At 43.1% G+C, this 23,309-nt stretch overlaps 1 protein-coding gene across 2 annotated transcripts; it reads right to left on the bottom strand.

Moving 5' to 3' along the window:
- Positions 1-17,427: 17,427 nt before the first annotated feature.
- On the bottom strand, positions 17,428-22,237 carry LOC123426061 (ankyrin repeat domain-containing protein 13C-B). 2 transcript variants are annotated; one of them, XM_045109836.1, is made up of 3 exons: positions 20,188-22,237; positions 17,725-18,057; positions 17,428-17,636 (listed from the first exon to the last, which is right to left on the bottom strand). In XM_045109836.1, exons 1-2 carry the CDS (start codon positions 21,820-21,822, stop codon positions 17,725-17,727), a joined length of 1,968 nt encoding a protein of 655 aa, XP_044965771.1. In that variant the 5' UTR covers positions 21,823-22,237; the 3' UTR covers positions 17,428-17,636. The 2 variants fall into 2 exon arrangements, with proteins under 2 accessions (XP_044965771.1, XP_044965770.1); XM_045109835.1 differs by having other exon boundaries at positions 17,428-18,057; positions 20,188-22,236.
- Positions 22,238-23,309: the final 1,072 nt, after the last annotated feature.

Below are 23,309 nucleotides of genomic sequence, written 5' to 3'. Positions count from 1 at the left end.
AAGTGATAATTTTTTGTTTGGTATTTTATTTTCACTTGATACCTTGTATTTTGGTGTCTTATCAACTATGTGTTCATTTGATTTTTGAATGCCTTGAGCATGCATATTTACTATATACATATAGTTTCCTTTGCATGCTTTCTTTCCTTGACCCGATATATAGGGGAAACTCCACCTTGTCATAAATTGGCTGAAGTGTGCATGAAATTCAATTTCATATCTATATGCACATATTTATGTGGAGTTTGTCATATGTATTGTTGGTTTTCTAACTCTTTGGTCCCAATAAGTTTGGGCACCATTTTGTTTGTTTTGTTATTCTAGGAACAATTGGAGAGGCACTGGATGCTCGGCTCACCTACAAGGAAGGTGTTAACACCATGTGCTTATTGGACCCAAGTTAGGAGGATCAACGAACAACTATCTACTACATCAATCCAGTGCTATCTCGGTAACAAGTATCTACTTTATGCATACATTTCTTGCATTCAACCTTTCGTAGGTCGCATCATGGCATGAATTTCTTGATTCGTTCTTGTGGTACTTGTTTCCTTCCTCAAAGCATCCAAACGATGATGTCTTATTGCTAGTTGGGATATCTTTGATGTTCATAAGTTGGAAGTTCATATTTTACAATAAGTAAATATTAGGCCATGTGCTATGCTTTCAAGCAAAGATCTTATTGGTATATTTATGACTTCCTTTTGGATATCTTGTTTCTTCCTTCTTGTAACCATTTCGTGTGTACATCTTTCTTTGCGGATATATATCATCATGATTTTCTTCTACCTAGAATCTTTTACACATGAGAGAAGTTACATCTCTAGTTCATATCCTCTTTTCTTTCATGTCCACCGTTGCATTTCCTTTTTCAGTTATTGGTGGCTTCGTGAAAGGATTTGTCTTGAGTGCGGATCTTTTATCCTTGCATCTTGATGCACTCATTGGTGGTGAAGATTATTTTTCCTCATACATGTCTTGACAAGGGTGTTCACATTTTGGTTGGTATCCCTTCTCTTGACAAGGTTCTTATTTCCTTTCTTCACCATGGGTTGTCACAAGCATTGGTTCTCAATTTGTTTATTAGTAAGCTTGTGAACCTATTTTCCAGTAGTGTGTGGGGGGAAGGATATGTCTTTCACTTTTTCTTATTTCTTCAAGACTATATTGATGAGTAATGCTCATCCTCACCTTAGTATTCTCAAGTGCCTTGCCATAACTCACACACATCATTTTGGTAGAGCCTACTCTTAAATTGCCTCTTTTACATGTTGCTCAACCATATGTTTTGTGCAAGTGATATACTTATTGTCTCATCTATTTTATTGCACTTGTTGTGTGCTTTTATTAATTTTGGGGGAGCAACGATCCTATTTTTTGCACTTGTATCAAATACAAAAAAAAATCTTATTAGTGCACAAATCATGGGGAGCTTCTCTAGTTTTGATAAAACACACTATTCTCCTTATCATAATACTTTTTTTCATGTGGTTCGAAGGACCATATGATTGCTTGTTCCTATTGGTATCTTCTGATTGTGTGCTTCTCTTGTTTGTATGTCTTTGTGACATACGATCCTTCTTGCAATCTTTGGGTCCTCGATGTAGTTCGTTTTCCTCCAACGTTTATCATTGTATTTGTGTATTCTTTGCATTATTGTTGAGAAGTACACACTTTTTGGAGGACCACCTACTATATTGGCTTTCTAAACTTTTTTTCCATTTGGGCAATCGATGCCAATGGGGGAGAAGTTTAGAGAGTTTAGTTTGGTGATGCATAGAGGGTTTTGCTTTTATTTCTTAAGCATTTACATCTTGTACGCATGCATTATAGCTTTTAATGTGTGCGCTTGGTCATGCTTATTTCCTTATATAAACTCTCTTGTATTGATTGTCATCAATTACCAAAATGGGGGAGCTTGTTAGAGCATATTTCTTCAAATGTGGTTTTGGTAATTGATGACAGTCCCTATGGACTAATGGTTGCCTTAAGTTATATTCGAAGGATTTGTCCATAGGCACTTCTTGAAGTCCATCTGTTGGTTTCAAGGAGTTTATATGATGACCAAGGTGGTATTCAAGGTATTATCCAAAGATTGGTCATAAAGACACAAGGTTGATCAATACTAAGCAAAGAGTAAATCAAGATGATCAATACACAAAGTGTACAAGATGTACCGAGAGGGAACAAGTGATTCCATGGTACGGTAAGCATTGTCCATAACGCTTTTGTGTACTAACCCATGGTCCTTGTGAGACTTCTATGTGGGGTTAGGTGTGTCTCCATGGGTTTGCGTCAATAAGATCTCATTCAACCTATGAAGGATGACATCAAGTGGTGATCGTCATCAAGATTGCGGTGTGCAAGTTCAAGTGGAGCATCACGAAGATATCATGCTTGAAGCTTGCCATCCATTGTGGTGGCAATGGACTTGTGAAGATGTGCTGAAGAGTGGCTCACCCATAGTGAGTATGGGGGGAAATCAACCAGTCTTCGTCAAACCAAGGCAATCAAGAAAGGTGGTCCATCGTGAGGAAGCCAAGATCATCATCATCTAGCTCAAGAGTACTAGGTGCAAGGTATCGGTTTGCCCTTGATACGTTTTATATTTTAGGATAGATTGCCGTACTGTCAAGGGGGGCTCTCAAGTGAGTAGCTTAATCGTATCGTTCGTTGAGACCTCAAACCATTTGCATCCTTGCATCGTATTTCGTGGTTCTTGTTTGGTGTTTCTCTTTGTGAGTTTTATAGCTTATAGTCATCTTCATGAGAAGCTCGAGTTCATCGAAAACGGATTCCATATGCATCTTCTATGATGTTCTCGATGTTGGAAGTTTTTGCATGTTCTTCATTCATAGAGGTCTCACTTCTCTATATCATTGGAATTTTATAACTGCATGTTCTTAAGATTTTATGTCACTTTATATAGCTCTTGTCGTTGTGAATTCAACAAGCTTGAGTTTGCTCGATTCGGAGTTCGTACGCAAAAGTTGACCTTCTTAGAGCTTGCTAGCTCTCAATCCATCGAATGATTCTTGCTAGTTCTTGAGGGAAAAGAGAGAGGAGATCTAGATCCACATCTCCACCAATCACTTTCTCCTCTATGTGAGGGGAACCCCTTGGATCTTGATCTTAGAGTTCTTTGTGAGCTCCTTGTTCTTCATCTCATATTTCTCCATAGCTTTTGTTGTTGTGGAGGGATTTGAGTGTGAGGGACTTGACCACTTTCTGTGTTCTTGCCATTGCATTAGTTGCATCAGTTTGAGTTCTCCACAGTGATACGTTGAAGTGAGAAGTTAAGAAGCTTATTACCCTTGGGTACTTGGTACCCCTAAAAGCTTGGTGGTGCCTCGGAGCTCAGTCATTGTGGTGTAAAGCTCCGGGCAAGCGTCGGGGTCTCAAATTAAGTTGTGGAGATTGCCCCGAGCATTTGTGGTCACCTCGAAGCCATATGCCATTGTGGTGAAGCTTCGTGGTGTTGTTGGGAGCCTCCAATTAAGTTGTGGAGATTTCCCCAACCTTGTTTGTACGGGTTCGGTGACCGCCCTCAAGGGCCTCTTAGTGGAATCACGACATCTTGCATTGTGAGAGGACGTGAGGAGATTAGGTGGCCTTAGTGGCATCTTGGGGAGCATTGTGCCTCCACACCGCTCCAAACGGAGATTAGCATCCGCAAGGGTGTGAACTTCAGGATACATCCTCGTCTCCGCGTGCCTCGGTTATCTCTTACCCAAACCCTTTACTTATGCACTTTACTTTGTGATAGCCATATTGTTTCTTATCATATATCTTGCTATCACTTAGTTGTTTATACTGCTTAGCATAAGTTGTTGGTGCACATAGGTGAGCCTAGTTGTTTTAGGTTTTGTGTTTGACAAATTAAATGTTAGTTTTGTTCCGCATTTGTTCAAGCCTAAACTGTAATTATTTTAAAGAGCCTATTCACCCCCCCCCTAGGCGACATCCACGTCCTTTCAGGTTGCCTCCCAACAAGCGCTATTGTTTTATGGCCTTAGCTAGGCATGATGCATAGTTTCAAGTGTTGTCATCTTTGATATCAAGCTCCTCAATAACACAACCATGAATGATAGGAGCAATAGGATTTTTGATCAAATTTATAAACTTGAGGTAAACACTAATCATCTTTAGATCCTCATTTGTTTTCGTAGGAGGTGTGCTAACGCTCTCGGGAACACATATGAACTTGGGGGCTTTTATTTCGAGAGGTGCTAGCATAAGTTTTAGGAGGTGTGAAAGCTGAACCTACTATATCAATGACCTCCTCCATCTTATCAATTCTAGCCAAAAAATTTCCTATCCTCTCATCAATAATAGTGACCTTTTCCTTTAGAGTTTTCAAATTAATTCCTACGCGAGACCCAAGTTGAGTAATCTGATTATGAAGTTTCTTTTCTAACTTCTCAATTGGTTCATGTGTGATCATTTTATTTTCAATATCATCAAGCCTTTGCATAACATGTTCCAAAGTTAAATTGGTTTCATTAACAATAATAGGTGGTGTTCCAACAAGGCTTTCAGTTGCATTATAGGCATCTAAAGTGTGACACATTAAAAAGTTCCCTCTAGTGATGGTGTCAAGAAAACACCTAAACCAAGTTATCACACCAACATAAAAATTATGGAGCAAAGTAGTGGTGGATAACTTATTAGTGGATTTATTTTGAGCATTGCAAATCCTATATCATGCATCTTCCAAACTATCTCCTCCCCTTCATTTAAAATTTATAACATCATTATCAGGAGTAACACGAACAAAATAAGAATTAGACATGACTTCAAACAAGAGTACTAGTAACAAGCAAAGGTAAATATTTTTGTATTTTAATTCTTTATTTGACAAACTAAATATAACAGCAAATAAAAAGAAGAACAAGTGAATGAAAATTTGTGAGAATCTACTTGATAGTTGGTGATGGTATTCCCCGGCAACGGCGCCAGACATCCTTCTTGATGACTGTGATCTGCGTTTGGTTTTCCATGAAGAGGAACGGGTTATCACAACATAATGCGGGTAAGTATTTTCCTTAGTTATGAAACCAAGGTTTATTGAACCAATAAGAATACCTATCCTCAACCGTCTTCAGGGACTGCACACAAAGAAACAAACAACTTGCATCCAACGCGGGCAAGAGGGTTGTCAATCCCCTTGATCTCAAATGAGGTGTGTAGATAATTGTAAATTGCAAAATAAAATAAAACACAAATAATGGCAGCAAGGTAGTGGTAGCGTTTGAAAAAAATAAATATATATATGTGTGAATAGACCTGGGGGCCGTAGTGTTCCCTAATGGCATCTCTCATGGCAAAGGCATGTGGTGGGTAAACAAATTACTGTTGGGCAATTGATAGAACAATGAATAATTATTTGATTTTCACGGCAATGATCGTGTGTATATAGGCATCACGTCCATAAGCAAATAGGCCGACTCCTGCCTACACCTATTACTATTGCTCCACTTCAAGAGTGCTTCTATGCTTGCCTCTCTACGTATTAAGTAAAAATAGAGTAATGCTTGGAGAACAATGACATGATGTAGACAAAGTAAACTCAATTAATATGAATAAACCCCATTGTTTTATCCTTAGTAGCAGCAACACAAAGACGCATCTTGTCCCCTTCAATCACTGGGATATAGAAATTTGCCAGGTTGAACCTACTACAACGCACCACTCCCACTGAACAAATATTAGTCTAGTTGGCCAAACTATCTCAATAGATCGGAGAGCATTACGAAGCTATGATGATCATGCAATTAAGAATCATAATAATCAGAGGTGACTCAAATACTTTTCATGAATAATCTGAACATAAACCCACAATTCATTGGATCCCAACAAACACACCATACATAGTGATTACATTGGATAGATCAAAGCGAAGATGTGATGAACATGGTATTGAAGATCATAAGAGAGAGATACTGCCATCTAGGTACTGCCTATGGACCCGTATGTCTGTGGTGAACTACTCACACATCATGGTGAGGGCAGCGAGGTTGATGTAGAGGCCCTCCGTGATTGATATTTCCTCCGACATATTGCCGGAACGGAGCTTTAGATGGCCTCCCATCGGAACACAGACTTGCGGGAGCAGAAAAAGTATTTTGGGAGTGCTCTTAGGGTTTTCGGAATATTTTTGAATTTATAGGCCAGAGAAGGACGTCGGGAGGCATCCAAGGGGGCCACGAGACATCAGGGCGCGGCCAACCATGGGTCGCGCCTTGTTGGCTTGTTCCTCCCTTGTGCGGCCCCTCGTCCACTTCCGATGCTTGCAGGTCTTCAAATAGTCCAGAAAAAATCATATTAAAGTTTCGTGGCATTTGGACTTCGTTTGGTAGGTAAACCTGCAAAGCAAAAAACACGTAGAAAACAGGAACTAGCGCTAGGCACTGGGTCAATAGGTTAGTGCTCAAAAGTATTATAAATTGGTACATAAATGCCCAAAAAGTATCCTAGAATGATAATATATCAGCATGGAACAATAAAAAAATTATACTTCCTTCGTTCCTAAATATAAGACATTTTAGAGATTTCATTATGGACTACATACAGAGTAAAATGAGTGAACCTACACTCTAAAGTATGTCTATATACATCCGTATGTAATTTATAGTGGAATTTCTAAAAGGTCTTGTATTTAGGAACGAAGGGAGTAGATACATTGGAGACATATCAGTGTCAAGTATGCAGGTATCATATGTAAAACATAAGACGGTTAGGTATTCCCTCCAAATGGAAAAGATCGAAGACGTGTTCCCTACGTGTTCATTCTCTTTGGTCGTAGGGATCCCATATTATTAAGAGGGAATCCACATTGGAAATCTATTGGTGAATCAATTCTTCTCACACACTTTTGCACCCATCTCGTTCCTTTGCATCACTGAGAGAGATGCCCATGTTTTCTAACTAACCGGTTGTACCTGTGCCATGGGCGGTTGTAGCGCTCAACCCGTAGGCAGTTGTACCTTCCCGGCACCGGTCCCCAACCGGTCGCCGCTCTATTTCACTCTGCTTGTTGGGCGGTGGTGGCCCGGTTGTACCGCTATATTAAATGTAGCCGGTACTAGCGATGTTCCAAGCGGTTGTACCGCTTGGGACTTAGCCACACCCAACAGTCGTGGCTGGTGGAACCTCAGGGCCAAGTCTCTGTTTTGGCCCGGTTGATGAGTGGTCGCTGGCCTGTTGTTCTGCTAATTTAGGAAGACCGGTTCTACTACCCTGGCAACTGGTTGTACCACTCAGTGCAAAAAGTGGATGTAACAGTTAGACATTGGGGGGCCTATATAAGGAGGGGTTTCTTCCTCCTCCCTCTTATATCTTACCTCTATCTCTCACCCACTGATGCACTGAAGCTTTCTTGCCTGGTCTCTCTCACTAGCCACCCAAACTTGTTGTCTTTCTAGGGATTGAAGGAGGATACCTAGATCTACACTTCCACCAAAGGAAAATTGATTACCCAAAATTGATTACCCCAAATTGAAGAGGTCGCCTCAGAGACACATTCCATTGTGGTGAAGTTCCGTGGTTTTGTTGGGAGCCTCCAATTGAGTTGTGGAGAGAGCACCAACCTTGTTGTAAAGGTCTGATTGCCACCTTCAAGGGCACCACTTAGTGGAATCACGACACTTCGCATTATGTGAGGGTGTGAGGAGAATACGGTGGCCTTAGTGGCATCTTGGGGATCATTGTGCCTCCACACCGCTCCAACGGAGACGTACTTCCCCTCAGAGGGAAGGAACTTCGGGAACACATCCTCGTCTTTATGGGTTCCACTTGTGGTTATTTCTTACCTTTACTTGTACTTACTTAATGCTTATTATTGTGGTTGTTAGCTTCATATAGGTTGCTCTCCTAGTTGCATATCTAGACAACCTATTTGTTTCTAAACCTAATTTGTTTAAAGAAAAGCTTAAAATTTGTTTGTTGCCTATTCAACCCCCCCCCCCCCCCGCCGCCCGCCCCTCTAGTCAACCATATTGATCCTTTCAATTGGTTCCATAGCCTCGTATCTTTATTAAGGGTTTCACCACCCAAAGAGTATGATTGACGACGGGGAACGGGTTGAGGAGGTGCCCGAAGGAGCTACTGCAAACTTGGTCACCCGAGAGGAATTAAATGAGGTCATGTCCACATTTAAATCATGAGTGGCTATCGAAGTCAAAAACATGCTTAATGATTTCCTTGATATTTAGACACCGCCTACCGACCCATTGTTGGTGGCTAATCCCACAACTTCGGATTCGGGGGCAAGTCCGAAAAGGAAAATGCTAGTAGTGAAAAGGATAAAACACCTCAAGGAACAAGTGGGGAAAATGCCTTTGCCTTTGTTCCTCCTCCCATGGTCTATGGAGGAACGGTCCACCCATCGCATATTATTAATCTAGGTCCTCCACCAAAGCTTGTTAAGAATGATTTTTCTAACTGGGTTTTTCGCATCAAGTCTCATTTGAACCACGGCTCAACACAACTATGGAGAATCATTGAGCAGGGATACTACCCACACGGTACAAGAAACCTCACGCCAAGAGAAGAGGCCAACAATCAACTCAATCACTCCGCCTTGTTCATTCTTCAAGCAGAAGTACATGTTGAAGACCTTCCTCACTTGCGTGCCTTCACTCGTGCCAAAGATTGTTGGGAGCACGTCATCTCCATGTGCAAGGGAAGCTCTAGCATTCAACTATCCAACTATGAAATGGTTCTTGATGAGGCCGATGAATTTTCCATGATCGAGCATGAGGACCCTCGTGAACTATATCGAAGAGTTACAACTCTTGTTGTTGCTCTTCAGGATCATGGAAGCAAAGATGTGGATGACACTTGGAATAAGCATAAGTTTCTCAAGGCCATCATGCCTTTCAACAAGTCCATGTCCTTCGGCATCCGTCAAAGGCTGGACTTTCATTCCTTGTCCTCAAGTGATGTGTTGGATGAGTTTATTACCATGAACATTTTGAACAAGACTGCTAACAATGCTCCTGCATGAGTTCAACGGTCAAGAAAATACTCCCCCAACCTTGCTTTGAAGGCCAAGGCTGCTTTGGAGGAAGATGAGGAAGATGAAGAAGAAACTTGTCCTAAAGACACCAAGTATGCTTACCACGAGCACCTGGCTCTTGCATCAAGGCGGTTTTGGGGCAACAGGAAAAACTCAAGGCCCAACTTCTCCAAGAACAACTCTAATGGGTCCAAGATAAAGCAATGTGTGAGAACTTGCTACAATTGTGGCAATGCGAGTCACTTTGTGGGAGATTGTTCCTATGAGCAGAGGGAAGACAATGGTGACAAGCTCATTCGCAAAGACAAGACCAACTCATTCCCAAAGAAGAACAATTTCCCCAAGAAGATGCCCCTAAGGTGTTGGTGGCTCAAGAAGAGTACCTCTCCGATGAGGATGATGACGATGATACAAGTGGCGAAGTAATGGGAATGGCCACGGTGGCCATTGCATCCTCTTATCCAAGCAAGGTGTCTCTCTTCAAGGCCCCCAACGAGAACCGCATTGCCAAGTGCCTGATGGACAAGGCATCCAACAAGGTAACATCTAACACTCAAACTACCAACATCAAAGCTACCATTTCCGCTACCATGGATAGCAGAGATGAAAAGGAAGAGGTAGAGGAGGAGGAAAACTCCTTTGGTAAATTCATGAGAAAACTCAAGGGTAAATCCAAGAAGCATTTTTTTGCTCTCTTGTAACAACTTGGTGAGGCTAATGATCTCATTGAATCTCATGAAGAAATTATCTCTACATTACAAGGTCATAGTCGTAACTATGTCGATGAGATTGCCGACCTTTCTATTGCTCTTGAAAAAGAACAAGGACTTCCTTTGATTCTTGAGGAGTCACCTAACGATGACCTTTCTAAGTTAAAGAAAGATCTTGATCATGCTCTTGTTCTTACCCGTGTGCTTCAATCCGAAAAGAGTGCACTTGGGTCTGATCATGTTAGACTCAAGAAAGAGCTTGAAACACTTGGCAAGGCTCACAAGGCCTTGAAGAGTGCTCATGTCTCTTTAAAATAGTCTCATGCTCAACTCCAAGTAAAACTCATTAAGGAAATAGACACTTTCTCTCCATTTGTTTTAATTGATAATGTCCATGCTACTAACCCATGTTGTGAGCATGCACATCTTGTGGAGGAGAACTCCAAATTAAAAGAGCATCTTGAGAAAGGCCTTGTGACATGCATCCAAGGTGAAAAGAATCTTAATGACCTTTTGAGTAGTCAAAAGGAAGTGGTTGCAAAGGAAGGAGTTGAGTTTGCACCCAAGTCCAAGAAGAACAAGAAGAAGATGACCAAGCAACCTCCTCGGCTTATGGAAACCTTTGTTAAAACTAGGGAGGGTACGCATGAGAATAAAAAGGACCAAGCTAAGGGTGGTAATTCCATGGAGGGCAATACCCCTCTACCCAACACAGACGGCGACTTTAACCACTCTTATGTTTTGTGTCGTGCTAGTGATGGGAATGTTTATGCTAAGTTTGTTGGTTCTTATGATGAGTACATTGAATGGTCTATTGGGGTTCCTAAGACCCATGTTACTAACATGAGAGGAGCCATTAAAGAATGGGTACCTAAATCCAAGCATTGATCTTATTTAGGAGTTTGCTTCTGGTGGGGTGTCATGATTGCTTGATAGTGGAGCAACAAATCATATGACCAGAAGCAAGGACTTGGTGGTGGACGTTCATCCCAACCCATCCATTGCCACCCAAGTCTCCTTTGGTGATGATGTGATTTCAAAGGTGTTGTATCTCGGCAAGGTGGTAATTTCTCCGAAACTTACCATTGAAAGGGTTGTGCTTGTTGAGACCCTCTCATACAATTTACTTTCCATTCATCAATTTGCACTTATGGGATTTAGTACTTTCTTTGGCATTGACTCTGTGGCCCTTTTGTGGAGCAAGACTTTTAAAGTAGCCTTTGTTCGACATGTCGAGAACAGTATCTATGTGGTTAACTTTTTGGAGCGACCCACTAAGACTATGACTTGCCTAATGGCTAAAGTTGATGTGGGATGGCTTTGGCATCACCGGCTAGCCCATGTCAGCATGAGATATTTGCAAATTTTCCTCAAAGGGTATCACGTTCTTGGACTAACAAATGTGAGTTTCGCCACAGATCGTGCTTGCAGTGCCTGTATTGAAGCAAAGATTCATGAGACAGCTCACCGCCCCACGACTATCATCTACACGAAAAGGACCTTGGAGCTCCTCCACATGGATATCTTTGGTCCTCCATCCTATGATAGTCTTGGGGAAATAAAGTATTGCTTGGTGATAGTGGATGATTACTCAAGATATACCTGGGTATACTTTTTGAAGAGAAAGAGTGAGACTCAACCAACCATCATCGACTTTGCTAATGAAGCTCAATGCCAACATAATGCAAAGATATTGATGATCAAAAGGGACAGTGGCACCAAGTTCAAGAACTACACCCTAAATGAATTTCTGAGTGATGAACGAATCAAGTATCAATACTCTGCTCCTTACACACATCAACAAAATGGTGTGGCAGACAGGAAGAACTGGACGTTGATGGATGCGGCAAGAACCATGATGGCGGAGTTTAAATCTCCGTATCTCACGCACCACCTTGTCTCTAGATCGGGCCATCCCCATTCTAGATCTTCTGAAGCCTTAATTATGTCGAGTGCACCTAATAGCCCGGCGTTTCGATCAGAGATGATGCAAACCCCTTCCCGATCTTTAACGACCCCCATCTTCAGGCAACTCGGGAACCACAGCCAGCTATGTTTGTTCTCTCTCTCAACTAGTGCATACGCAATAGGAAGAAGTTGATTGTTCACATCTGCTGCAATCGCCACCAAGAGTGTGCCCTTGTACTTTCCAGTGAGAAATGTACCATCAATTGATAAAACCGGACGACAATGCTTGAATTCTTGTATAGTCTGGGCGAATGCCCAGAATAAGCAGTCGAGGATTTTCTCCTTCCGGTTTATTGGATTTGGATGTTCTTTCCGAAAAACTTGAGTCCCCTTGTTAGAAGGTGTTATTTGATGCAACATTCTGGGGGGAAAGGAGTACGCCTCCTCATAGGTTCCATACAAACTCTAGAATATCTTTTCCTTTGCAAGCCTAGCCTTGTTGTAGCTGATAGGGAAGTCAATCTGATCAGATGCAGTTGCCTGCAAAGCCCTAATTCTAATATTAAAACTTTCCTGCACAGTCGTTTGCATGATCTGTGACACATTCTGCAGTCACATTGCAGTGTTATGTAAGAGTGTCGGTTTGCTCACAGCCATGTTCCACTATTTTTGTGGCATGCCATGGCTGACATACCCCATGCTTCCGGCGAGCAATAACTCTTCCGTTGCAACCCGCTTCGCGATGGATGCATATGACCTTCAACTCCTTTTTATCAGACTGCTTCACTCTATCCTGCCGGTGTTTGGCAATTGCATAGCTATTTATTGCTTGGTAAGCAGATTTTTTATCTCGGAAAATCCACCCAACGGTCAGACTTCCCGCTTCTAGGCCAGAAACAGAATGAAATTCATTGGTGATGCTCATAACTTGTAAAAACTCTGGGTTCATTGGTGCAGCGACCGCCTTCTCAGGAGGAACAACTTTATCATCATCTCATTCCGAAGAGGCAGAAGAATGACCATCATCGTCATCATCTAGCGCCTTGGGCAATCCCTCCACATGTTGGCTCATGTCAATGACCGCACACCAATATCCTGTGTCATACAGTAATGGCCAACTCGGCCTCACCGGCCCTGCTACTGCATTCGGTGACATCAGTGACAGAACTGAACTCCACATACATCATGGGCTGTCCAAACATGGAGTTATTGGGATTGCTTGCAAACCTCATGTACGATGCCCACGCTCTTTCACCAGTAACACGCCGCAGACCTCAGCGATTTCCTCCGTCAACCACGAAAGCCTCCATGGTCATTTTTTTCCATCCATCGCTAAACCAAACATTGGCCGGATGCACCTTCTAATTGCCGCATACCCTACATTAACCATGTCTCTCACTACAATCGTAGTCATCCCGCACCTAGACACATCCGCGCCGGAAGGACCATCGCGTACGATGTCCCCATAGAACACTAACTAATTTTCCATAGTACCTAACGAGCGACCATATTTACATCCTTAGTCGATTAAAAACTTTTAAGTATCAACGCAAAATCATATTATTATATTTATATTGTAATAACATCCAATAATAATCGTTCATTTACATATAATAATTTGACAAATATTCACAAACAACAGTAACATTTTTCGCAAAAGTACATCTACACGAAAAGATACTCGATAAATAACACGAAATCATTTATACCTCTGGTTTAATAAGGATATCCTTCCGAATAAAAAATATCCGTCAGTATGAACATATCACCAGTAATATATCATCGGAGTCGATCTATTATCACATGAACAAAAATATTACACACAATATGTTTTTCATCTGCCAAAAGTTTCAAAAGAGAAGTTGCATGCATGAACATATCAATAGTAATATATCAATGAAGTTGATCTATTATCACATGAACAAAGATATTACACGCACAATTTTTTTGTGCTAAAAGTTTCAAAATAGATATTGCATGCATGAACATATCACCAGTAATATATATCAAGGGAGTCGACCTATTATGACATGAACAAAAAAATACACGCACATTTTTTTCTGCTGTCAAAAGTTTTAAAATAGATATTGCATGCATGAACATATCACGAGTAATATATATCAACGGAATCGACCTATTATCACATGAACAAAAATATTACACACACAATTTTTTTTTTGCTGTCAAAAGTTTTAAAATAAGAGTTGCATGCATGTGGTCATCACCTCAAAAGGGACATCGAAGGCAGAAAAACAATATCTTCAAGGGGCACCGCTAGCGATCAGACTACTGATCCTAGCATCTTATCAGACCACTCCGTCACCGTTAGATGTGAGCATGTGTGAATGATGGATGAAGCAACGCTGCATGCTGCCCATCCCAGTTTGGACTTTCCAAAACTGAAACCAATTAATGTGGAGTTTCCAAAACAGATCCAATTGACGTATATTGTGGTTTGATTGCTTCCAAAAATCACTCTCGGATGCTGAACTTTTGGAAACTGATTTTGTATTTGAAGGAAACAAATTAATTACCTTAGCGCACTAGGCTTTCAAGGTTCTGTAGTATGCTTCGTTATGAACGGCATTTTGCTGCCAATGTATCCTCCATTGCTTCTGAAGCAACAAAAAATTACATCGATGTAAAGCATTGTGACCGAAGTTTGCTTCAATTTGATAGATATGTGTGTCGGTGGTCTCTATTACATGCTTCAACTTTTAGTGTGTTATGCTTCCTATTATCAATAAATGTGCTTCTGTTTCGAAACAACACATGTATTACACTTCCCTTAAAGAACATGTATTACTATTCAACCTTGAATACGTTATGTCTTCTAATACCTAAATATATGCTTCCTTCTATCCATACAGTATAAGTTGGCTTGGACCAATTTTTCTTTTAATTTTCGATGGAAAATTCCCCGTGCTTCACTATATGGTTCAGAATTCTTCAAATCATGGAAGCATCTAGATGTTAGGTACATTAGTCGATGGCATATGATGGATGCATGCATTGGCCATCCCACGAAGTAGTAGCTTCAAGTGTTGTCTTGATCATGCGCATCTAGATGTGTTAGAGGAGCACACTGATCACCTTGACAAGAAATATCTTCATAAATAGCTTGCACCCACGATAGAATGCTCAATGATGGGACACCATGACCGCTTTGATGAGGCTGCCGGCGGTGCTGTTCACCACGATGGGATGGATATGGTGGGCTAGGCATCAGGTAGACTAGGAGCTTCTTCTTCCATAGCTGCTACCTTGGGCTCTAAAACATATACAAAATTCAAAGTTAGAATCACTTGTAATATTTCATGGAAACATCAATGAGAAACAATGAAGGGTGGAGAGTAGGGACGATGGAGGTGCAGTACTCCTGCCGTCGAGTGAACTGGAGAAGCATATACATGAATTTTCAACAACTGAGGAAAACAAACTGAACTGGAGAAGCATATACATGAATTTTACCAAGCATGGTTCTATGAGGCAAATAAATGGACTGAAAAAGCACATGTAACATGTTTACGAAGCATGTACACGACTATATTGAAAGCATCAATTTTAAGCATCATAACATTACGACGTATAGTGCAGAAACAGTAGGGCTCGACTCCCTAATGCGTGACGTACTAGCGATGTTGCCTGGGTCGCATCAGTGGAAAGAAAGATGGGGTAGGGAGGAGCAGGTGAGCGGATCTGGGCGGTGAGGTAAGCCCACTACTCGACGACGAAGGAAGAAAGATGTTGCTGGTGTGCAGCAAAATCGGAGAGGCCGGGTGGCCGGTGTGGTTGACGGCGAGCTCGGTGGAGTTTCGTGCGAGGCGAGAGGAGAAGGGGGCTGGGATAATCGATGGCGAGGTGAGATGGTGCAGGAGGCGAGCGCGCGGCGAGGTCGAAGCGGATGGGTCGGTGATTGGCGGCGAGGTTGGGGTAGGTAGTGCGGTTGGCGGCGAGATCGGGAAGGTTTCCTGCTACGCGAGTAATTAGGGAGAGGATTACGCTCGGATGGTGCGGTGGTTAGCTCCTTGTTGACAGGATTTTTTTTTCATATCAAGCAAAATTGGGACCGTGGGATTTAAAGGGAATCAATGACGGTGGACAGGTCTGACTATTGGCTTGTATCAGACTACAGATATAAAGTTTTTCCCTATCTTCAATCACTTCATCTCCTCCTCGTGTCCTACTCGGACGATATTTTTTACCTAATTACATACATCTTCTGTCAAATATTATTATAAATGCTAAATATATCATCCGGCAACGCTCATAACTTACAAGAAGTAAACATCACATAGCTAATGACGAGCTACAAAACTAACTAATTTAACACGTGCATGCAAGAAAAATCATGTATTACAAAGATCATACCTTGATCTTCAACTTAATAGTTTACTTCACACGGCAAATCGTACAGATGAAGCTCTAAATTACTCCACAAAGTGATGAAATACTACCTAAAACAACAGATAAAACATACTTAAAAAACTAATCAAACAGAATGAAAACATCATGCATGCGAACACATACAATCAACAAAATTGGACAGCTCTTACCTTGATCTATTTTTTTTTCAACTACAATATCTTCAAAATGCAACTCTAAACCTAGCTAAATTGCTAATACAAGTCTGTACCTAGCTTGTGTTCTTGAGAGCAAGAAACAGGAGAGAACGAGAGAGTAAACACAGTGTGTAGTGTTTGCGTACGAAGTAGCAACGGGATCACATATACTCCCTCCGTTCCTAAATATAAGTCTTTTAAGAGATTTCACTAAGAGTCTACATACGAAGCAAAATGAGTGAATCTACACTTTAAACTATGTCTATACACATCCGTATGTAGTCCACTAGTGGAACCTCTAAAAAGACTTATATTTAGGAACGGAGGGGGTATAAAGGAAAGATAACTACTGTATTGTTGTGTATTGTCGGTAGAACATGGAGCTACAGCCTGGTCCCGTTACACCCGACAGGCCCCCTTGGCCGCGCGATGGCGGCAGGTGACAAGTGTCACCTGGCGCGCCGGTGGGGTCTAATCTCGCATAGCATTCCACGGGTGGTCCTTTTTGACAAATAAATTCATGGGTTGGTTTTTTGTGACAAAAAATCTCATTTAAATACAAACTTTTTAAAGGTTTCACTAATGAACTATATACAGATGCATATAAACATATTATAGAGGATTTATTCATTTTGCTTCCTATATAGACCTCTAGTGAAATCTCTTAAAAGACTAGGAGGGAGTAGATTGTATTCACTTTGATCCGACGGCCCAGATCGTTCGACGGTCCAGATCGCACCAAGCAAACGAAATAGACAGTCCGATGTGCCAAATCACTGAGAACGCACAGATTCTCCAGTGGTTCTTGTATGTGCCAAATCACCGAGAACACACAGATTCTCCCGCGGTTCTTGTTTCTGGATGCACATCAATGTATTATAATCCTACGAATCAAATATATCTATGAGCACCTTTGAGGAGGCCTCCATATCAACGGGACGTCACCCCCCACTGGAAAATTATTCAGCCTTCGTAAGACACCAAGGCATCAAACATGAGATTTAATCCCTAATGGACGTCACCTCCCACTGGAAAATTATTCAGCCTTCGTAAGACACCAAGGCGTCAAACATGAGATTTAATCCCTAATGGACTCGATACCACTACACTATTAACCATCCAACCACAACTTCAATAACAATAATAATATTACTAATAATGATGATGATGATGCTCTGACGGCTAAATAAGAATACTGCAAACATCAACAAGCCACCTTGGCCACCTGTCAACAACAAAAAAAGCCACCTTGGCCAAATCTACTAGCAATGCTACAGCAATATTAATCAGGTTTGGAATCATTTGGGTTAAACGAAAGAATGTTAACAACAAATATTTTATTACATCGAAACTAGACAAGCGGTCGTTTCTCGACATTCGACACTGGTTGTTTGCCTGCAGCAGGTCGAAATCTTCAAACCTTCCCACTCATCATTCCTGTTAGATAAGAGGATATCACTGAGTATTTGCTCCTATAACGAATGACACTAGGCAAGTCTGCGACGTATCTCAGACCACCAAATACCTAAGACGCAGTTCTGCCTTTCTTCGACTTGTTCTTGTTTTCTTGTGTCTTCTTTTTCTTCTCTCCTGGCGTAGTCCAGGCGTAATCAGCAGGGATAACAAAAGGGTCTTGGATGTCCTCCACACGGTTGCTGGGACCTTGTGCTGTCGAGAAGTTCTGGCGGTAAGGAGCCTTGATCCACTGAACCCAGGAGCTTGAAGACATCTGGGCTCCTGGGCTCTTACAATTGTCGGGGCTGGAAGGAGGTGTGCTGAACTCTTCTAGTGGCTGTAGCTCTTCAAACTTTGTGAATGTCACAAGAACCCTGATCGTCGGTACAACTGGAATGGCAACCTAAGACAAATAGCATGTTATTGAATTGCTTCACTAGATCCACATTAACCCAACAGTGGTAATTCAACAAAGAGCAAATATTAAAAATTAAGTATATCAAGAATGTTATCTAGGTTCACATGTAACACGGCCTGTGATGGCCCAGAAAGTCCCAGGTTAGCATATGATCCGAAATGATCCAGAGCCAACGTAGGATTCTTCACATGAGGTTGGAGATGGAAATTTTCTTATGAAAGCTAGTACAAATGAATCCTATGGAAAAACTCATGTGTATCGTAATCCTACGAATAATCAAACAACCGACGTAGGGAAAATTTCGTAAGGATTAAAATTCCTTTAGGCATCCTTTGAATCAATAGGCTCTCAGTTTGAGGAGATCCGAGGAACGTATACAATAATTAAGTATCGGATTAAGAGTCAAACATATTTCTATAAAATAAGCATTAAATCACAAGGAAAAAAGAATGCAACATTGGAGTACGGTTTTATGGATAACATTAAAGCATAAAGTTCTGTGCTGTTGTTAATAAGCATTATCAGTTATTTGATCAACATATTCAAAAAGGACTTCTAAATGAAACACCAAGAAATAGAGCTAACAAAATGAAAGTACATGGCTTTCTTTTTCATGCCAAAAAACATCTAAACTAAACATGCAGGTAATTGCAGTCTAAATTTATCAGGAAAAGAAACACACATCCACAAATTTGATCCTTAGACTTCTACATGGCAAGCTACAAGTTGTGTAGCATATTATCAAGAAAGAAAAGAGAGAAGGAGTTGATAGAATACAGCATAGATGCACTGAAGTCTAGAATCGCGAGCTACTAGCAAACCAAGACACAAATAAATCTGCGATTTATTAACATACAGCCTATTTGAATTGCTATGCATCTCCCGTCGGCCCAGAAAACGTTATGCCTCGTACCGTTGTTATTTCTTTCGCAATACAGGACAGAAGAGGAAAACGAATAGAAGATTATTTTTTTCAAAACTCATGCATGATGCATCTCTTAGTATAAATTAAAGAGTTAGATATATATGAGGTGGCACTTATTCAAATAAAACAACAACAACAACGCCTTTAGTCCCAAACAAGTTGGGGTAGGCTAGAGGTGAAACCCATAAGATATCGCAACCAACTCATGGTTCTTGCACATGGATAGCAAGCTTCCACGCACCCCTGTCCATGGCTAGTTCTTTGGTGATACTCCAGTCCGTCGGATCTCTCTTTACGGACTCCTCCCATGTCAAGTTCAGTCTCCCCCGGCCTCTCTTGACATTATCAACGAGCTTTAGCCATCCGCAATGCACTGGAGCTTCTGCAGGCCTGCGCTAAATATGCCAAACCATCTCAGACGATGTTGGACAAGCTTCTCTTCCATCGGCGCTACCCCAACTCTTATCTTGTATATCAACATTCCGGACTCGGTCCTTCCTTGTGTGGCCACATATCCATCTCAACATGCGCCGCCACACCTAACTGTTGCACATGTCTCCTTTTGTTGCATAATTCAAATCATAGTTCAAAAAGGGCTTTGGCTCTAGGCAATAGCAAAGCGCCTAGTGCTTAAAAGCGCTTGTTGTGCACATAATTTCACTTAAGCATGCGCTTTGGTCAGAAAAACGCAAGGTGGTGGCAAAACACACGTTAATGCCTAGCGCTGTTTTTAACTTCGATACAAATACCAAATAATCACCTTCTTTGTAGTAAAACTGACAAGGACTAAATTTTACTTTAAAAGTAACCACATGAATCTACAGAGTGGTGTCTTGTGTGTACCGAACCAATGATAATGATACATAGGCGTACAGACATGTCAACGGATGTATCTAGCGTCAACTAATTCCGGCCGTAGGGAATAGTTTTGTAACGTATGGGTCAATGGCTGTCTTCAACTCTGCAATTGGCAATTGAACTATATGATGATAAAAATTTCTCTTAACTCTTAAGTGCCGAAAGTGCCATGGCATGAAGTGTCAATTTTAATAAATAAGTAAATAAACAGTATCACACTCTCAAGCAACTCACTGGATTAGTGTAGCTCCAGCAACCAAGAATAAACAGTACATTTACTGACTTTGCAGTGAAGACATTGCATCATGAAACATTTGATTTTAGGCTCTTACCTTGACTGGAAAAGTTCCTGGGGGCAGTTTTGTGGTGAGTAGATCCCTTAAACGACGGATTGCCTTCACCTTGTTTGCAAGAATATCAAGCAGTGGCAAGAGCTCCTCAGTCCTCAGAGGGAAATTAGGGGACAACCAAAGAACAGGCCTTAGACCTTTCTTATACTCACTTTCTTTGGTACTTTCTTTGCGCCTATGTCCATTCTCAGAAGTTGCAAGTTTACGACAATCCTTTTCCTTGCCATTTCTGTTCTCATCCCTTCTCAATATATCCACTGAATGTCTTCCTGGTTTAGTTTGTACATTCGATGGAGATCCAACGCAGAGGTCGCTCACCTTCTCATCTACACAGACCGAACTTCTTGGAGGTGCCATCTTCTTTGTCATCTCTAGCTTACTACTGCCAGTTTGACCCCTCTTTCCCCAATTACTAAACCAACCTTTCTTATCATGTTTACTCTCCCCATTTCCAGAGATGCTCAAATCCTCAATTGGTATTTCCCTCTCCCTTGGCTCAAAGCAACTATGTCTAGGACCTACAAAGGTGTTGAACTGGCTTTCACCACCAGCATCTGGAGAATCCATCTTAAGCGCAGATTCCAGCTGCCTCTTCTCCTCGTCAGTCAGTACATCATCGAACCCCTCACTCTCAGTATCATTCTCATTGCAAGCTGAAAAGAATTCCTCATCCGTCATCGCACCAGGAACCCTCCTTGACTTAACACTCACCATAACATGGTGCATGTCATACACCTTAGCCTTCCACAAGCCAACAGCCTCTGTCCTCTCCTGCCGCCGCCATGTGACCTGTGGAAGCAGTACTGCTTGAGTGACGTCTATCCCCGGACGGAAGATATTCGTCTGTGACATTGCCGTGACCTCCTGCTGGACCTCTACCTCGGAGGCCGACGCACCAGCACCTTCAAGCGCGTTCATCACCTCCTTATCCTTGTGGTTAATCATGCACAATGACCCTGGTGGCACCTTGCCGTCCTCCGAGCCCTCCCCAAGAAACAGAATAGTCTGGTCAGAGCGCTGGATCTTGAAGCCATCAAAGCCCGCAAGCGTCATGTCTGCACGAAGGTTGGCCCCGCGCTTCCAGACCCTGTAGGTATCCGAGGGCGCGATGCGGGAGATGAAGGGAATGACGGAGCTCTCGAAGTGGAATGTGATTTCCATGTAGAAGTCGCGCATCCGGCGCATGGCGGCGACAACGCGGGGCAGGCGGCGGCACCATTTGGCCCAGGCGAGAGGCTGGTAATGGCGGACGATGACGCGTGCGAGCGCCTCCTCACGCGCGCAGATAGCCTCCTGGAGCGCGCTCCAGCCATGCTCGTTCTGCAGGCTCCAGTCGGCCCCCGCCGCCATGAGCATCTCAGCTGCCGTGGCGTCGCCGAAGCGGACGGCGAGGTGGAGCGGGGTCTCGCGCCCAGGGACGTCACGCCGGTCGACGATGGCCGAGACGGCCTCCGCTCGCGCCTCCTCGGCGATGGAGTCCGCCTCCGTCCGGATCTCCTCGGGCTTCCGAGCCTGCGGGAGCGCATCCAGCACGCGGCGCAGGGCAGCGTGGTCCTGCATCGCCACGGCGTGGTGCGCTGGGCTCTGCGCGTACCTCGCCGCGTCAACGCCAGCCATCGCGCCGCGACCACCGACGCAACTCCTGCGAATCCGGGGACCGGGCCTCGCCTCTCTGTAGCCCTATCGCCCTGATCTGTAACGCCAGGCAAAGAATTAAGTGCAACGGAAGGGGCGAAAAGCAAGCAAGAATCGATGGAAGGATCCCTTGCTTGAGCACCAGTTGCCCTCCAATCCCAATCTTGGGGTTCTCTTCTCCTTGCCTATCTATCGGGCTCTCTCTGCTCTCTTGTTTTTACTCCTCCTCGTGTCTCCTCTCGGCTAGACTCGGCCTAGGAACGAGGGAAAGTATTGACATCTAGAGAAAGGGGGTTGGGGGTGGGGCAGAGGTGTGAGATTGAAAGGTCAGGACGAGGGAGGGGGCGAGAGCGACGAACATTGGGAAACTCTCCCTCGCTATCGTACATTTGATCGTAGCAATTCGTCAGACCGGCCGCTTGCCGTCCGTTTATAGCCGATATCTTTTTTTTTGGAAAATTTATAGCCGATATCTATACTCTATTCTATATCTACTAGCAAAAAAGTCCGTCGTTGTAACAGAAGAAAAAGAAAATACGTTCTTAACCCAATAACCATGATTCAAGACCATGTCCACTAATTTAGGTTGTATAAATTTGTATGTGAACGCTTGTGTATAAATGAAATATATTTGTGGGACATTTCAGTCTGAATATCCCACGAGCAGCCAGCATAATTACATACGAAGAAATAACAGAGGTAGGAGCTAGCGTGAACCAAGTGCTCAGAGTAGTGTTGTGCCCCGACCTCCTTCCTCGTGCTCTCCGCTTATCTCTCCAAAGCTTGCTCTTTTTCTCTTCCTGTGTTGGCCCCTCGTCTGTCCCTCTTCATCCTCCTTCCTAGTTTGCACGAGGTGCTCCCTGTGTTTCATCCGCCTCGCGCCCAAAGCAGAGGAGGGGAGCTCCCTGCCCCGACGACAACAGTTGCCTCGGCCTCCTCGCCACCACCACTGCCGTGTTCCCCTTGCCAGAGCAGGTAGTCATGCAGCCCCCCGGCCTAAAGTATGCACTGGATACCGACATGATTCGCCTCGCATCGACCTCCGTTGCTTCCCCGTTGTTCCCCGCCTCTCGCGGCCCTGCAGTCATCGCCCTTCTCCTAATCAAGCGCCGCTCGATCCGTAGGCCCGGAGCGCGGTGGCCCGGGCCTCGTCATTGACGAACCGCACACGAAGAACTCAGACGCCGCGGGGAAAAAGGCGCGGCGAAGAGGAGGCAGGTCGGGGTGCATGGAGGACGGCGTGCCAGAGGATGCGGGCCGACGGCGGGGAGGTGGCAGATCCAAATGGGGGTGGGAGGCGCGGTCGCTCGACTCCGACGTGAGGAGAACAGGGGATGGGCGGCCGCTCCCGCGCAAGCGAGCGACAGAGTGGTAGGCCCGGAGTGGCAGCTTTCCAGGGGCTTTTTTACAAAAAAAACAAAACGTTTTCTTTCACTTACTATAGGACTGCGGATCGGTCTTAATAAAAT

Source organism: Hordeum vulgare, chromosome 2H, assembly GCF_904849725.1.
Source record: "Hordeum vulgare subsp. vulgare chromosome 2H, MorexV3_pseudomolecules_assembly, whole genome shotgun sequence".
NCBI lineage: Eukaryota > Viridiplantae > Streptophyta > Magnoliopsida > Poales > Poaceae > Hordeum > Hordeum vulgare.
This window is presented reverse-complemented; position numbering and strand designations above follow the sequence as displayed.

What these genes read in the sequence shown, in the direction of transcription:
- LOC123426061 (XM_045109836.1), bottom strand. Translation starts at nt 21,822, where the DNA reads ATGGCTGGCGTTGACGCGGCGAGGTACGCGCAGAGCCCAGCGCACCAC. An exon ending in CAGGAACTTTTCCAGTCAAG is followed by an intron (nt 18,058 to 20,187) that starts GTAAGAGCCTAA and finishes TATTTGTCTTAG; the next exon opens with GTTGCCATTCCAGTTGTACC.